The sequence below is a fragment of the Zosterops lateralis genome (assembly GCF_965231275.1).
Source record: "Zosterops lateralis genome assembly, chromosome: 2".
Classification (NCBI taxonomy): domain Eukaryota; kingdom Metazoa; phylum Chordata; class Aves; order Passeriformes; family Zosteropidae; genus Zosterops; species Zosterops lateralis.
The window spans coordinates 40,025,298-40,042,469 of record NC_139763.1 but is presented as its reverse complement, the minus strand read 5'-3'; the positions used below and the strand labels follow the sequence as shown (position 1 = coordinate 40,042,469).

The following is a 17,172-nucleotide window of genomic DNA, read 5'->3' as shown; positions in this document are numbered from 1 at the left end:
GCCATAGCAATCCTAACGCTCCATGTTGATGTACCATAAAAGCAGTAGTTTGAATTTCAAAGAACCTGCCTTTGAACTTCTCCCTGCCTGATTAGGCACTTGCGTGGTGTGTGTGTGAATGCGGAGCGTGGTTGTGTGCGCTGGCGGTGCGCGGGCTGCGGGGGGAGCCCCGCCGCCTCTGGGTGTCCGAGCCGGGGGAGCGCTGTGTCCGTGCCTGGGGGTGAGTGTGGATCCCAGCACACTCCCTTATCCCTCCTGCTCTTCTCTACCTGAAAATGTTTTTCCGGGGTGACGGCGGGGGAAGGGAAGTGTGTGACGGTCCATCCTTGCCAGCGCCTCACGACTCCCTGGCGACATCTCTAGCAGCACGAAACACGCAGAGAAAGGCCCTGAAAATCCTCGGTTCTCCCCACCACCCATCCTTTGGAAAACAAAGCAGCAGCCTGTCCCGGCTGCCCTGTGTCCCACACCGTGCCCGGGGTGGGCGCGCCGAGAACCCCCCCCCCCGCTTATCCATATCCACAGCCCCCCTCCCCGCAAGGCCATTTCCCACACTCCCGAAATTTCTTAGTCCCTTCAAACTTCGCTACCGCCGCTCTCGCCTTTAAAGGGCCGAGCGCCAGCAATAGTGTGTGGCGAGATGTCTCCCAGCCGCGACTACAAAGGTGGATGATTTAAACAGTGTTTGCTAGGACCACGTTTCGCCTAGGAAAAGATGAAGTCTTTGATGATGGCCAACTCGGTGTCAATAAGTGGCTTTCTTTGAGCCATATTCAGATGGGAACGTCTTGCTTGCCAATTGCCATAGAAATCCTAACACACCATGAAGATTGTCCAAGCGCCAAGCCTTCCGTTCTGGGCTAAATTACTTTGAAGTGGGGCAGGACGTGCACTGGTCAATGTTAACTCTATAGGGCGGGCAGGGAACACTAGGAGAGGGAGGTTGGAGGGGGGGGAAGCAGAAAATAAGAAGGGGAAACTTGTTTTAGACACTCTATACAAGGTTCTGCTCATTGTCAGATATCTTTTATCTTTTATATTTCCCATGAATGATTCATGTCTCGGTGGCTTTGTGTCGCCCTCCTTTTCACAAGAAACTTCATTAGGGAGCTATAAGTTTTCCCATTGATTGGAGCCCTCATTTATGAGTGTTTTTCTGCTTCGTATGTTGGTTATTGTCATTCCGGTTGAAACAACTCTTTGCAACCTGTTTCACCTTTACCACATTTAACAAAACTGACTTAAAAAACACTCTAACCTTCTGGTGAAACTGTTCTTGACATTTTGACCAGTCATTTTCGAGCACTGGTAAATTACGGGGCGGGGGGCGCAATCACTTTGGGTTTATTTTATTTATTTTATTTTAAAAAGAAAATTAAAAGGGGAAATAATCCCGGAGGGTGTTGACACACGATTCTGCCCGGATTTTTTTCCCTGGTTTTACTCAGTTTTCCCCTCTTGAAACGAGAAATCTGTCCTCACTCAGCTTCTGAAAACTTCGGGGTTTTTTTTCCTCCTTCATTCCAGTGATTTCCTGGCGTTATTTCTTGTCTGACCTCACTCTGTGTTTCAGAATCATCTTCTGGCATACGGTTTAGTTTCTACGGCTACTACAGAAGAGTAGTGCTATTTAACTCACGACTATTCCCAAGAGAATACTGTCAGGAATTTTTTTTCCCCAACAGAAATAAACATTTTAATTGATTTGATTTGATATTCCGATTAGCTGTCCTTGAGAGAGATGAAGAATATCATGTGTATAAGTGTCTGACCTGTGCCTGTGTCTTACCTGTGTCTGTCTGTCCCTCCCTCTCCTCCCCCAATGCAGGGGATGCCAGCAGCAGAGCACCCAGCTGCTCCATCGTGCCCAGGCACCCCAAAATCCTGTGCCCGCCCCAGCAAACGCCTCCAGCAGCAAGGCCCCCAGCCTCGGGGGAGGCAGGGCTGGCTCTGCCCAGAGCATCCCTCCTCTACCTGCCTGCAAACCCACAGGTAAATCCGAAGGAGAAGCCTATTTACTCACACGTTTCGCTGGGCAAAGCCGGGATATCTCAGCGCCCCCAGCACCTCACGGTGCGGTTCCTGCCCAGTTGTGAGGCTGTGGCTGGATCTGAATCTACCTGCTGCCCCTCGGGGGGAAAAGGGGATGTTTTGGTCTGTCTCTGCCCCTTGTCTGTTAGTAAGGCACATGCAATACGTAGGAATAATATTTTTATTCATTTGCATGATAATTTTTTTCCTTTTTTTTTTTTTTCTTTTTATGGGGTTTACAGAGATGAAAAGTTTTAAATTACCTTTTTTAAAAATTTTATTTAGGAGGTATCATGTGTCATAAAACTGTTGGGCAAGTGTGTGACCCTACGTGTAGCAAATACATAAAAATACTGATATATCCCCCCTAGCCATAGTTTATAAACCCTGCCATGTTGTAATGTATAGTGCAATCTGTTGTTGAAAAAATGCATAAATTAAAAAGTTCGTTTATAAATCAGCACCAATATGTCTCTAATAAGATTACATTACATAAATTATTTTTTAAAAAGTTCATACCTTACTTTATTATTTTCTATTTATTCAAATGGGCTTTGAAAAACGAATAAAAAGCAAATCGAATGAACTTTAAAAAATTATTTTCTATTCAAGTTTTCTGTTTGTTTTCAAAGTAACGCCTGCTTCTTTAGTCCAACACAACAATATGAAGACAACGTTTAAAGGCTTCCAGATTGACAGCACCATGCACTGTACTAATAATATAATATCTCTATGAACTATACATATATTTATATATTATCAGCACCAACACACCGCACGGAGGACATGCAGGAAGAGTCTGTTTCACATTACATTGTTCATTCAAGTAAGCTGAAAAATATAATGATTTCTTTTGTTTTGTTTTGTTTTGTTTTGTTTTGTACAAACCACATCATCATAAACAACAATCTATCACCAAAATTAATAAGATAATTCTTTGGTGTGCTCTGTACTGTTCCAGGGGAGTCAAAAAAAAAAAAAAAAAAAAAAAAAAAAAAAAAAAAAAAAAAAAAAAAAAAAAAAAGGGTGATGTCAGAAAATAAATTAATTTGACTGTACAAAATAATCGCGTTCACATTCACGTTATTAACAATGACAAGACGACATCCACCATTCACGGCACACAAAACACATTTCCACAAGCCCTGGGGGAGGGGAGGGGGAGGCTGCCGCTTCTCTCGGGGTCTCTGAGGAGGAATTAGTGCTCTTTACTTCATTCGCGCCCCGCTCCTGACTCGAGGGCTCCGGGCCGGGGTGTCCCCCGAGCCCCGCGGCCGCTCGGCTCTAGGGCTGGCTTCTGGGGGGTTTGGGTTTGGCAGCCCGAGCCCAGCCCGTGTCCCGAGCCCTGCCTCCCTCCCCAGCAGCTCTGGTCCCCACCTCCCAGGTGACTCTGCCGGGCCACTTCAGGGCGAAAAGCACGCAGGCATCAGCTCGGTTGGAGAGATGAAATCATATACATAAAAATAATAATAAAAAGATAATCCCTCTATGCCTGCCCCTTACTCCGGGACTCCTCAGGCCCACGGGGCTGCTCCCCCTCCCACCCCCCAGGGGGCTGGAGGGAGCATGAGGCAAATCTTCGTCTGAGAGACGAACTTTAAAAAATAATAATAATAACACCAACCCCAAGGAAAGGAAAATTCGCAGAGTTTTTGTGTGGGTTTTTTAGGAAAAAATCAAAAATGTATCACAGTATCACAGTTGTCAAATAGCAGCGTGTTTCTTTTATTCTCTGGCTACGTTTTAGGAGCCATACAAGTACAAACCGTGGAGGAGTGAAAAAGGAGTTCTGCATCTTTTGTCTTTCCTTTCATAAATCGTTTGCACAATGTTACGGCTAAGGGTGAAAGAAAGGCTGGAGAGAAAATGCCGGGTGCAGGTGGGACCCCCCGACTCGGGAGAGAAACCAACAATTACAAAGGAGCTGAACTGCAAGAGGGGTGGGGAAATGCATTTATTTCATTTTAATTCAAGGGATGCACAACCTGTCCTCACCGGCCGGAGCTTCAGCAGGTGCTGCTTTCCGGACAGGAGGCTGCGGCCGACCTGGGGCCTTACCCAGGCCAAAGAGAGGCGCTGGGGTGGCAGCGAAGGTACTTAGAGCCATTCCAGACATGGGCTGGGTGCTGCCTGCTCGCGGCCTTGGCCAGCTAACTCTGGTTGAGAGCAATGGGCATGGGCAGAGTGGAAGATGGGCATCTCCCTTGGCACCGTCCCCCTGCAAAATTGTGCGGCTCGGGTGACTGGGACGGCCCAGTCTGGCGTTATTAATGCTTTTATTTAAAAAAAAAAAAAAAAAAAAAAAAAAAAAAAAAAAAAAAAAAAAAAAAAAAAAAAAAAAAAAAAAAAAAGTCCGAGTCTCTTTAATTAAATTAGTTACCGTACAAACACCATAGGGTTTCGTACATGGAATAAATAACGCGAGTCAAACCTGATGGCACTTCCAGGGCAGCCCCCCGTGCCAGGTGGGTGCCGCTGCGGCCCGGGCCAGTGCGGTGGGGCCGGGGCCACCGGCAGCCTGGCACGGCTCGGCACGGCCCTAGGGAGCAGTCCTGCCCCCCGAGGTCCTGTGGGGCTCGTCCTCCTCGGACTCCGGGGAGGTGCCGCGGCTGGAGGGGCTGCGGGCCCGGCGGGGAGCGCCCCCGGCCTGGCAGACGTACCACTCGCTGAGGTTGGTGACGGGCGGGGACAGCGCGGCGGCGCGGCCGCGGGGCGGCTCGGCGGCCGGCTCGGCCTCGGGGGGCAGCGGGCCGTCGGGGGGCCCCGCCGTGGCGTAGCCCTGGGAGCCGGGCGGCGGGGAGGGCGGCGGGGACTTGCAGTGGATCTTCATGTGCTTCCGCAGGGAGCTGGGGTGCGTGTAGGACTTGTCACAGCCGCGGATCTTGCAGTAGTAGGGCTTGTCCGAGGTGTGGACGTGGGAATGTTTCTTGCGGTCGCTGCTGTTGGCGAACTTCCTCTCGCAGCCGTCGAACTCGCACTTGAAGGGCTTCTCCCCTGGGGGACACAGCAAGGGCAGCGTTACCGGGGAGGGCCCGCCCTGCCCGCAGCCCCGCAGCCCCGCAGCCCCGCAGCCCGGCCCCGGGGAGCGAGCGGCAGGCTGAACCTTCCCTTCCCTCCTTTTCCTCCCATTCCCCTTTTTTCCTCCCCCTTCGCGACAGTCGTGACACGCCCGAGGTTCCCGACTTTTCCCCGTGTTTTGCCGCCTGTCACACGCCGCCAGCAGCTCTGAGGGAGCCCCGGGCTGGCGCGGCAGGGCCCCCCCGGCCTTGTTTGCCCTCCGCGGCGCTCCCCTCGCACACGAGAAACCTTCATTACCGCTCTAATGACCGAGCCCAAACAAAACCCCTCAATGCCTGTGCCTGCGAGGGCTGGCGTTCGCCTGGCTGGCCTGGCACATCTCCTGCGTAATCCTTTCCCAATGGGCACCGCGCTGGGGGAATAATTAGTTTACGGGAAATAAAAGTAGCACCTGTTTAAGCGTCCCGACACAAAGAGGGAGCACCTCGCAGCCCGGATGGGAACCTGAAAGTTGTGGGAACCAACCCAGACAGCGGAGACGAGGGCAGCAGATTTGGCTGTTACCGTAGCTGGTTACCCTGGGCAAATTTGGGTCTAAATGTGTGCGGATGATCTACTTTTAAGAGTCTTTACACATTGGTTAACAGTTAAGGGGGTTGTGAAAACGAGCCCGGGGCGGTCAGGCTGGTGTAGGTTTGTCACACAGCTCGTCCCCTGTGGCAAACCCGGGAATACACACGTCCTGGTGCTTACAGTCGTGTCCTTCCCCACAGTTCCCCAGCCGCCCTTCCTCAATGGTTCCCGAATAGGGCTGGGTAAATGCCTACTGCTGACACACCGGAGGAAAAAGAAAAAAAATGCCAGATCCCTGTACCGAAGCTTCTTACAGCAAGTTTTCCTCACTTTGCCATGCTACACGTGAGTCCAGCACAGACAGACCTGCACTGATAATCCTTGTCATGATTATTGTGACTGTTGAGGGGGTTTAGACATGGCTGATGCGTATTTTCAGATGTGTTTTGCTCTGAGGGCTCAGAAATAACAACCCAGCAGCACTCTGGATGGACATTTTCTCCTTACCACCAAGCGATTTTTACTGCTCCTCCCGTTTGTAAGATCGTATCGCGCTTATTATTCATCAAAATAATAATGGAAATAAGCGAACTATTTTTATTTCTAGAAGCAATTTCTTGGCTGTTACTATAGAAACACACACCTCCACAGCCTATTTATGCATCAATTTCTTCAATTAAAATCGGCTCACCTACCACCAAAGTGATAGCACTAGAAAGTGTGAAGTTTATCTTAAAAAAAAAAAGAAAAAGGGAGGAAAAAAATTAAAATTAAAATTGTGCCTCGTAGGTTTTAAGTGCACGAAAACCTCTGCATACCCCCGAGACAAGTTTCCGGTCACTTCGTTTGTTCATTAATTACCACTGCTTCTTCTGGGAAAACAAAGCGAATCTACGGGAGGTTTTGGGCAGTTTCTGTCTGTGTTACCCCGAGGATGAAGCCTCACACGTTCTGCTGCTGGCCATGGCTGGCAGAGGCGCAGCTCCCTGAGAAACGCTCCAACCGGCTGGACCAAACCGCGGCCCGTCCGTCAGGGTTTTGGGGAAGTGTCCTTCCACTTGAGTTCATGCCTGGGCACCCTCGCCTGACTCCAGAGAGCGACAGTCAAATTCCCCCTAAGCCCAGGACTGGGGAAGGTCCCGGTGTGTCCCCGTTACGCTGACGAGGCCATCACGTCAGAGTTTAACCATTTGTAGGTGGTTTCAAGCCACGGAAGGGGGCGAGATGCCGGGCGCCGTCCCCTAACTCCTCCTGGAAACAGCAGTGCCGGCGGCTGGGAAGGGCACAGATGGGGCTTGGGGGCGCTTTTTTTGGAGGGTCTGGGAATCGTTGGAAGGAAGCCTGACCATCCTGAGCATCGTCTTTGGCGAGGGGACAGCAAAATTGCAGGAGGGACGAGGTCCCCATTCCCGCTAGAATGCACCGGGGCGTGGGAACAGTGATTTGTCCCCAAAATGGGGCATGGGGCAGTAGCTGCCGAGCGTGGTATGCAGCCCCCGGGTGATGCTTTTGAGAAAAAAAAAAAAAAAAAAAAAAAAAAAAAAAAGACCCAAACAACAACCACCTCCTGAATTACTGAAATACTCTTCTTCCTACAGGATTACCAGAAACATGTAAAATCGCTTCATGATACGATTATGGTGTTATTATTTTCCCCGCCCCGGGCGCCAAATGCCCTTAATAAACGAATAGTTTGTAAATCTCTCCTGCTCCCAGGCTGCACATGACTAAGTTAAAGCTGAGGTGGCAAAATGACAGTACTTAATCCCATAGGAGCGGGCAGAAAGTTTGGGATCCCTTGTCCACTCGAGGGCGTGGGGGGAAATACGTGGGGAAAGACTTGTGTCCCCATGGGGGGGCACCGAGCTGTCATTCGAGGTGAGCTATTGCCCCCACCCCGAGGGCTGCTTTGGTCTAACAGCATCGCTCCGTGGATAGAGCCCTTCCCTGCGGGCTCACGCACAGACACCCTCCCGACCACTGCAGGGAGCCCCAAGCTGAAAACTTCTCCAAATTTCCCTTGCAAAAAGCCACGTCCTACGCATTGCCTCAAGGCAATGCTAGAGCTCATCTAAGAGCCGCAAACTGTGCCTGAGAGGTATTCGGGTTTTGGTGGGGGACTCTCTTTACCGCTGAATCTCTCTGCCTCCCCGCAGACTCCTTCAGTCCCCCCCGGACTCCTTCCCACTCCCTCTCTCCTGCCCCTTGGAGCTGAGATGGGTGAGGAGCTGGGGAGCTCAGGAAAGTCCGCGGTGAAGTTTTGTTTTTCAAATCAAGGCAGGGGGAGAAAGCAATAGATGACAAAACCGCGGGCCTCTAGCTAATTCATTCCACGGTGTCATTAATACAACAACAACAACAACAACAAGGAAAAGTGTCAGACCGCACGCCCTCCTCTCCCCCGGAGAAATCTCCCCACACACACACACCATCCCCGGTCTGGGTGGAGAGCACTGGGCACCCTCAGGGCTCCGCTGCTACATATGGGCTCATGCCTGACATATTCTGGAGATAAAAATCTATAATCCTTTCAGCCATGGGCCATTTGGTTTTACATCGGAACAACACGTTGTACGGCCGCCGCTTTTCTCCTCCCGAGCAGCAAACAATAAATCAAGAAAGCAATTACGGCAACTCCACTTCCTTAAGTATCCTCCAAGGAATAATATTTGTCTGCCGCTATAAATCCCGCCTTCGTTCGTTTTCGCCAGAGTTTTACACCCAGATGGAAATGCGTATTTCGGGAGTGGTGAGGAATGAGGAGAAAGCGTGGGGGAAAAAAACCAAACCAACAAAAAAAAAAAAAAAAAAAAAAAAAAAAAAAAAAAAAAAAAACCAAATCCAGAAAAATTAAATAATAAAGGGCTGAAACACACCCCAAGCCCTTCCAGGGCCCCCGCCTGTCCCCCGAGGCATTCTCCGGGGGTGCCGCTCCCTCCTCCCGCACCCCGCCGAGCAGTCGGGGCGGCTTTGAAGTTTGCTTCTCACATCCACAAAGGGAGGGAAGCGTCCTCCGGTGGGAGCCTTCCCCCGTCCCGCTCCCCGAGTCCTGCGGCAGGCGGGAGCAGCCCAGCCAGCACCGGGAGCCCCGGGATCCCGGGATCCCAGTCCGGCAGCTCAGCGGCGCGGGCAGCCCCGGCAGCGCCCTCGGCATCCCCGATAACTCCGCAATATCGGTAGCCCGGGCCGGGGGTACCCCCTGGCAGCATCGCTGGTCCCGGCAGTGGGGACGGTCCCGGAGCGAACCGGGAGCGCCGGTCACGGGGGGGCCCGGCAGCCCCGGCAGTACCGGCAGCCCCGGCGGGCCCGGGCACCGCCACCGCCGCCCGCAGCGCAGGGGAACTGCGCCCCCAAGAGCCCCCGCAGCCCCATCTCCGCCGGGCCCAGCGCCACCCGCCCGGCTCCGTCCCCCCGACAGAAGCGGCAGGAAGAGCAGAACCGCCGCTCTTCGGCACGGCGGGGAAAGGTGGCAAAGCGCAGTGCCTCCCAAAGGCGGGGTGACCCCCAGGGTGCCCCGGACAAGGGCAGCGGGAGTAGGGACGGGCGAGCCCTCGTCCTCTCCTCGCTCTTCCGCAGGGGCTGCTGCTCATCTTCCCCCGGCTCTGCAGTATTTACTAGCGGTGTATTTATCCGGTGGCGCCGGGATGCGGGAGGTGGGCAGCGGAGGGGGTGGGGGTGGGGAGGGAGCGGCCCAAGGTGAAGGGGGGGCTGAGGGGGGGGCGGCACACGTGTGTGCAGGGCAGAGGGGCCGGGGGCTGTGCGTCGCTCCGTGTGCGTGGCCCGTGTGCTGCCGAATTACTTATTCATGAAAAAGTCACATGTCCGGCGGTGCGTAGGAGAGGAGGAAAAGAGGAGGAAAGGGGAGAGAAAAAAAAAAAAAAAAAAAAAAAAAGGAAGGAAATCCTTGCGGGGAGGGGAGGGGGGGCGAGAACAACCCACCTGTATGAGTCCGCTTGTGGATCTTGAGGTTTTCGGAGCGAGCGAAGACCTTCCCGCAGCCGGGGAAGGGGCAGGGGAAGGGTTTCTCTCCCGTGTGTACTCGGATGTGGTTGATGAGTTTGTATTTCGCTTTGAAGGGCTTGCCTTCGCGGGGACACTCCTCCCAGTAGCACACGTGGCTGCTCTGCTCGGGCCCACCGACGTGCTCCACGGTGACATGGCTCACCAGCTCCTGCATCGTGCTGAAAGTTTTGGAGCAAGGCTTCCTAGCGGCCGGCGGCGGCGGGGGCGGAGGAGGCGGCTCCCGGTCGATCCACTTGCAGATCAGCTCTTGCTTGATGGGCTGTCGCATGTACCGCAGGAAGGCCCCGGCCGCCGCCGCGGCCCCGACGTGCCCGTGGTGGTGGTGGTGGTGATGGTGGTGGTGGTGGGGATGGGGGTGGTGCGGGTGCCCGTGGCCGGCCGCCGCCAGGCTGAGGTTGACGGAGCCGTAGCCTTGCAAGGCCGAGGAGGAGGAGGAGGAGGAGGCGGCGGCGGCCCCGTAGCTCGCCTCGGCGCGCCCGTAGAGCTCCCCGGCGGCGGCCGCCAGCCCCAGGCGCATCTGCCCGTTGAGCGGCGGGTGGCGGGCGGCGGGCGCGCCCTGCTCGCCGGGCGGCGGCGGCGGGAAAGCGGCGTGCGCCCCGTCGGTGGCGCCGTAGGTGCCGGCGGCCGAGATGAAGGCGCCGTGCGGCGGCGGGTGCGGAAGGTGCGGGGAGCCGGCGGGCGGGTGCTGCTCGCCCAGCGCCCCGTGCACGGCCGCGGCGGCGGCGGGCAGCTCCCGCCGCAGGAGGAAGTCCCGGCCCGCCGCCCCCCCCGACGGGTATCCCGGGAGGGCGGCGGCGGGCGGCGCGTAGGCGGCGGCGGTGGTGGCGGCGGCGGCGGTGGCGGCGGCGGCGGCGGCGGTGGTGGCGGCGGGAGCGGCGAAGGCGGCGGCGGTGAGCGCCTCGGGCGTGAGCTTGAGGGCGGCGGGCTGCGCCATGTGCTCGGGTCCGAGCGGCGTCAGGGCCCCGCCGGGGTCGCCGCCCGCGTCCCCGGGGTGGAGGTGGGCCGCGTGGTGGGGGTGGACGTGGTGGTTCCCCAGCCCCGGGAAGCCTGTCATGTTCTGGTGAGGATGGGGCTGAGCCGCTGCCAAATCCGCTAATCTCAGTGTCGGGTTCCTCTTGCTCAAAGGGGGCTCCATAACGACACAGCCAAGCCCATCTACGCTCGCTGTTGTTATTTTTTTCCCTTTACCCGCCTTCAAAAACATGTATATATTAAGCGGCTCTTTAACTTCTTTTGTCTGCGCTGCGAGCCCCGCGCATCCCCGGCCCCGCTCTGCCCGCCCGCGATTGGCAGAGCCCTCACCACACTCCGGCGGCGCGCTGGGGAATACGGCTCGGACACCGCGCCGGAGGGATTGGACGGACGGCGATGATTGGCAGCGGCCGGGGCCCCGCGATTGGCTCCCTTTCAGGCCGCGGGCGCAGCGGGGATCCGCCCCCGCCGCCCCCCGGGCCCCCCCGCGCCGCCCCCCGAAGTTGCACTTGCAGAACTTGGCGCGGGCCCGACGGGGCGCACCCGGCGCCTCCCCCGCCGCCCCCCGCCGGCGGCTCCGGGCAGCGCCTGCCTCCGCCTGCCCCCGCTCCCCGGGCGCCGGACGGGCCGCCCCGCTCAGGTGCTCCGCCGTGTTTACGTTTGCGGGGCCGTGGGGTTTCTCCCCTGGCCTGGCGGCGGCCCACGCTGCCCGGCTCTGCGCTCGGCTTCCTTTCCGTGTCGCTTGTTTGGGAGGGCCGCGTTCATTGGCGGTGAGGCGGGAAAGCGCTCCCTCAGGCAGCCATGCCCGCAGCCCCACAGCCACGCGGGGCCGAGGCCGGGTGTGCCCCTGCCCCGGGCACCGCTGGGGGAAGGCGGCCAAAGTGCCCTAAAAAGAAGACGGCGGGGGTTGGGATTCCTTTCCTTTAGAAAATGAACGAGTAAGCGAGGAGGGGAGGAGGAGGGGGGCGAGTGGCACACATTAGAGAGAAGTTTTGGGAGCCCGCGCTTTGGGGCTTCCTCCTCCGGCGGCGGCTCCCGGGGCATCCCGCGGGAAGAGCCCCCCAGGCCCCGGGCGGTGCTCCAACCACAGCCCGGGCAGCTGCATCCCCTTCAGCCCTCATCCCGAGCGCCGATAGAGCTGAAAGCCCGCCGCGATACCGGCCCCGAGCGGGAACGCTCCTCCGCTCGTTGGGATGTCGGAACGGGAGGGGGAGGTGGGTGGGAAAGGGGGGAGTCCCGGGCTGGGGGTGTCGGCCCTGAGCTGCTGCCCCAGATGAAAAGGCAGGAAAAGTGGGACCTCTCCTCAAAGGGGGCAGAGGTAGAGGACGGGCGGGGACAGCGATGGCACCGCCCCTGGGGTGCCGGGTGTGCTGCTCCTCGAAAGCGAAGCTCTTTGTGGAGCGCCGAAGCTGGCACGGAGCTGGCACGAAGCTGGCACGGAGCTGGCCCGTCGGCACAAAGGGTGCTGCCCTTTGGGGGTTCACCAGGCAAGGCCGGGATTGCCCTGCGAGCCAAAAGGGGGAAAGAGCGTTATCGTGACTTTTCTGTGGGAGGAGAAGTAGCTTTTATTGATATGTCATCTGCTTTCTTTAGGCCCTCGGTCCCCCCTTGAGCTCCCGCGCTCCTGGAAAGTGCAGAGAAGCTGGCGGCCCTTCCCTGCCCGCAGGGCAGCCGGGGACTCCTCTCCGCCTCTCCAGGAAAGGAAACGGGGGGAGGACTCCAGCGGACCCGCACGCACCGGCTCTCCCCGGCCACCCAATCCCCTTGGCCAAACTACATCTGTGCGTCTTGGCCGCTTCCCTGTGCCAAGCCACGTTCAAAGGAAGCCCCGTGCTGGTCCGGCATTTCCCGGGCCAGGCTCCAGGCTCCCCCTCCTCCGCCTCTCCCGCCGCTGCCCGCGGGGGGAAACTAGCGGGATTTGGCCCACGGCTGCCAAGAGGGGGATGAGAGGCTCTAGGGGGAGCTCCAGGGGGAGCGACATTCCCTCCCTTCTCTCCCCCCACCGGAGACGAGCCGATGCTCCCGGCTCGCGTGGCCGCCCTGGGGGTTTCCGCGATGCTGCAAGGCAAGGAATGGGAATAAATGATCCCCGGGTTTTAAAAGCGCCCGCTCGATGGTTTTATTGCGCAGTAAAAACTTCACGCAAAGTAGCCATACGTCTATAGTGGTATTTATATAGGTGTATTTTCTACACGTCCATCCACATAGTGCCCTCCCTCCTCCCCAGATTCTGGGCGCGTTGTTCGAGCAAGGTCCAGAGATGGAATGGTTTGATGAGGGATGCTGTGGAGGTGAACAAGTATCACAGCTCCGCGGAAACTTCCGCCTGCCTCCCTGTCCCTCTCCTGTTAAACGCGGGTGATGTGTATCTGTCATCGATTTAATATGTCTTAATTCAAATATATACCCCGATCAATTTCTTTTTATGAGAGGCTATAAAAAATGAAAATATTTTATAGCTGGCTAATAGGCAGCTGACCTATGACTGTGGGGAGGGAGGGGTTGATGGAGACTCACGTAGAAATTCGCTTATTTTTAGGACTGGCTGCAGACGCCGGGAGGAGAAGGTGTCTGCCCGCTCGGGGACAATTTTGGACACTGCTATCTCCAAAAGAGCCGTGGAGAGTTTAAAGCCGTTAACTCACCGGTATCAGCTCAGGCCCAGGCTGCCGCTGCCCTGTGGGGCTGCAGCAGAGGGGAGGCGTGCTGTGCTCCCCCCCAGCCCCCCCCAGCCCCGACAACACCCGTCGGGGGTCGGAGCGAGCCCCGTTCCCGCGGCGGAGCGGCTGCAGAGCCCTCCCGCAGCGCTCCGCTCTCTCAAACCTGCCAAGGGGCATCGGGGGAGGCTGCAGAGGCGGGCTGAGAGCCTGCAAGCCTTCAAATTTATTTCCTAAAGCTTCCTCTATAAACTGAGCTCGGGCTATGGGCTTTAGGAGGTGTTTAACTGTAAAACGCTGTGCTGTGAGCTGCATTATGTAAATGTATGCTAATGATCATGAACACCATTTACAAACAATCGTCTTTAATGCACGTCTTATTGATAGTTAGGGAGCGGGGAGCAATATTTTATACCGTGTAAAGCATTCTTCCGGGGAATAATTAGAAAGGGAGCCCGATTGCCGCTTTCCTCGGGAAGACCTGCCAGCGTCCCCAGATACGCTAGAAAAGCCTGCCCTCCTCTCGGCCCGTCGCGGGTGGCTTTCTGTGCCCGTGGGGTGTTTTGGGGTGCAGTGGAGCCCAGGGCGCGGTTCCCCCCGGGGAAGTGGCGGCGGGAGGTGCGGTCCGGCCGTGCCAGGAGGGAGCGCCCCGAGTCCCAGCCCCGTGGGGACCCCCGGGCAGGACGTGCCCACGGCCCCCTGCCCACTGTCCCGTCAGGAGAATGGGACAGCACGAGGGCGCCGGGACCTGGGTCGGGAGCAGGAGGCTGCCAGGGGCACGACAGGGAAAGAGAGTAGCGCTATGGCAGTGGGACTTCCCACCCCTTCTTTATGGAGAGGCTCAGCGGATGGATAATTTATACTCTTAAAAAATTAAACTTCTCCTGTGCCAAATGTCGTCCCTCCGTGCATCCAAGCGGGAACCTGAGGCTGACACAAAGATTCGACGTCGGGGCTGGGGCTGTCGGGCCCGGGACCGGCCCCACCTTTGGGACAGGGATTTACCAGCATAACTTTAGGAGCTGTCGCGTTCAGTGCGCGCCTCGCCAGGGAAAGAGGGGCCATCCCCTTTGGGGTTTGCTCAAATAGAGACAAAATAAGGAAGAAAACCCTATCTATCTATCTATCTATCTATCTATCTATCTATCTATCTATCTGTCTGTCTGTCTGTCTATCTATCTATCCATCCATCCATCCATCCATCCATCCATCCATCCATCCATCCATCCATCCACCCATATATAGAAAGAAAGAGAGAGATAAAGAGAGAGGCGGTTTCAGGAAACCCAGGCCAAATTTTGCTCTGCTCTCTCTCTTTCCCACTTCTCCTCTCTCCGAACGTCACCGTTGGAAGAAGCTGTTGAGATAAATCAAATAGTGACACTTTGACGGCTTTACTTGTATAAGCAATATGGTTACCATATGGCATTGTTATTTATGAATGACAGCATAAATTGTATTACAAAGTCCATCGCGCTTTATCGGGACGCTTCTCCCTGCCTCTAACGTTTATATGGGCATCTCCGATGGAAAAAGGTGCATCTAATAAAAGCCGGCCGTGCTGCAGCAGACCCCATTTTTGAGGGGCGTTGCACCGGGTGTGCGCTGGCCGCAGAACGAGCGGCGCACTGGGGCAGGGTGCGCAAAATCCGCGGCGCTGCGCGTCCCTCAGCCGCAGCTGGGCAGAGCAGGGGCACCGGCTGCCGCTCGGCCGAGGTTCCCGTCCTGGGAAAAAGTGCTCCACTGCTCCTGGCCCCCTCCGTCTCACGGCATCACCGCCGAGAGCGGGGTTTTGTACATACAGAAGTGCAACCGAAGGAACAATAAATATTAATGGCACGAAAGCGAGGTGCTCCTTCCTTCTGTCCCTGCCTGGCCTATTTTTTTTTAAATTTATTTTATTTTTATTTTAAAGAAGCGTTTAAAAGTTACAGCTTTGGCTGAGATTTTCATTATTTCCCGTTTTTCTTTTACAATACTCTGCCGGTAGACCCTGACAAAGAACTTTTGTCTCGAAGTGTGTGTGTTTACAGAGGGAGGCTGCAGCACAACACATGTGGTCTTCACGGGTCATAGGTCGAACGGCCTAGAAGTGCCTCGGATCGGCACCTTCAAAGGTAACCTGCAACTTAATATCCTGTTGATGAGCTTGTTGAATTTATGAGTGTCTGTGATACAGACAACGGTGCAAGTGATGCCGCTCAACCGGCCTCCTGCGCGGGCTGCGGGCCAGCCGCACCGCTCCTCCTCGCCCCGCGCCTCGTCCCCTCTCTGCGCTGGAAGGCCGAATTTTGGGGGAAAGATTCCCTCTTCCCCCTTTCCCTCTCTCTCTCTCACATGCACACACACCCGTCTCCGGTGGGTCTTTCCTTCCCTTTTTCCCGACGAGGCCGTGGCCAGGCGCCTCCTCCCCCGGGCAGAGCCCCCGGCCCAGCGCAGCCCGTGCCCCCACTGCGGCACCCGCGCCTGCCGGGGAGGGGGGATGGAGAGAGGGGACGCGGAGCCTCCCCAGAAGGCGGTGACACTTCTCGGGAAAAGGGTTAGAAGGACAAGACGGTACATACAGTCCAGTGGAAGTAAGAAATTGCTCTCCCCTCGTCCCGCCTCCCCCCCTCCACACCCCCCTCCAGCTCCCTTCGCATCACCAGCCGGTAAGAACAAGAGAAGAGCAGTTTTAAAGCCAATTTCGGAAAACTTACAGAGACAGGAAAGCTTTCCCGGGGAAGCTGACGTTTGCTCTGTATGTCTGGCACCTCCAGAAACCTGTTGAAAAACTTCTTTCAATAAACCGGTTTAGCAGTGCCTTTGGGTGAGCGCTGCTTTCCTCCCTCGAAAGCTGCCGGGAGCCGCGGGCTGTGCTCGTGGCCGTGGCCCGACGGGAGAGTGCGGGGCTGGCTCCGGTGCCTCTGCCCCCTCCCTTCCTCCCTTCCTCCCTCGCTCCCTTCCCTTGTTACCCTGTGACATGGGGGAAAGGGGGTTTGCGGTTCAGAGGCAAATAAAGCACTTCTTAGGAGGGACGGCGACGTGACTTTGAACTTGGATCAGCTCCTCTGTTTCCTGCAGAGAGAGTAGGGCTGGAGCCCTGAAAGAATAGCAGAGAGCGGCCAGTCTGCGGGGGCTCCGGCTGGAATTCACTGTGTCCCCCCAGAGCGCCCTGATGCCGCACCGCCGAGCAGGCAGAGCGAGGGCCGAGGGGAGGGCAGGCAGGAAATGCAGAAAAGTAAGGTAAGGAGAAGAAAGAAAAAGGAGACAAAATAATAAAGGCAGAGAAAAAAAAATTACTAACAGAGAAAGCAAAAGGAAGAGAAAAGGAAGAGAAAAGGAAAGGAAAGGAAGAGAAAAGGAAAGGAAAGGAAGAGAAAGGAAAAGGAAAGGAAAGGAAAGGAAAGGAAAGGAAAGGAAAGGAAAGGAAAGGAAAGGAAAGGAAAGGAAAAGGAAGGAAAGGAAAGGAAAGGAAAGGAAAGGAAAGGAAAGGAAAGGAAAGGAAAGGAAAGAAAGGAAAGGAAAGGAAAGGAAAGGAAAGGAAAGGAAAGGAAAGGAAAGGAAAGGAAAGGAAAGGAAAGGAAAGGAAAGGAAAGGAAAGGAAAGGAAAGGAAAGAAAGAAAGAAAGAAAGAAAGAAAGAAAGAAAGAAAGAAAGAAAGAAAGAAAGAAAGAAAGAAAGAAAGAAAGAAAGAAAGAAAGAAAGAAAAGAAAGAAAGAAAAGAGAAAAAAAAAAGAGAAAGAGGAGAAAGGGAGAAAGGAAGGAAGGGGAAAATCCAGAAGGTAGATATTTGTATTAATATTCACCTTATTTTTTTTCTAAAACTGTTTTTTTTTACTGACAATTTTCTTGCACGTATTTGTTCTTTTCCTAATTCTCAGATGTAGTAAATTCTTTTAAATCGGAGGGGCGGGGAG

General features: G+C 55.6%; 1 protein-coding gene across 1 annotated transcript; it reads right to left on the bottom strand.

Moving 5' to 3' along the window:
* Positions 1-4,132: 4,132 nt before the first annotated feature.
* On the bottom strand, positions 4,133-10,849 carry ZIC5 (Zic family member 5; the record flags this gene model as incomplete). The annotated part of the gene is made up of 2 exons (XM_083855797.1): positions 4,133-5,025; positions 9,562-10,849. The coding sequence occupies 2 exons, from the start codon at positions 10,847-10,849 to the stop codon at positions 4,571-4,573; spliced, it is 1,743 nt and encodes a 580-aa protein (XP_083711923.1). The 3' UTR covers positions 4,133-4,570.
* Positions 10,850-17,172: the final 6,323 nt, after the last annotated feature.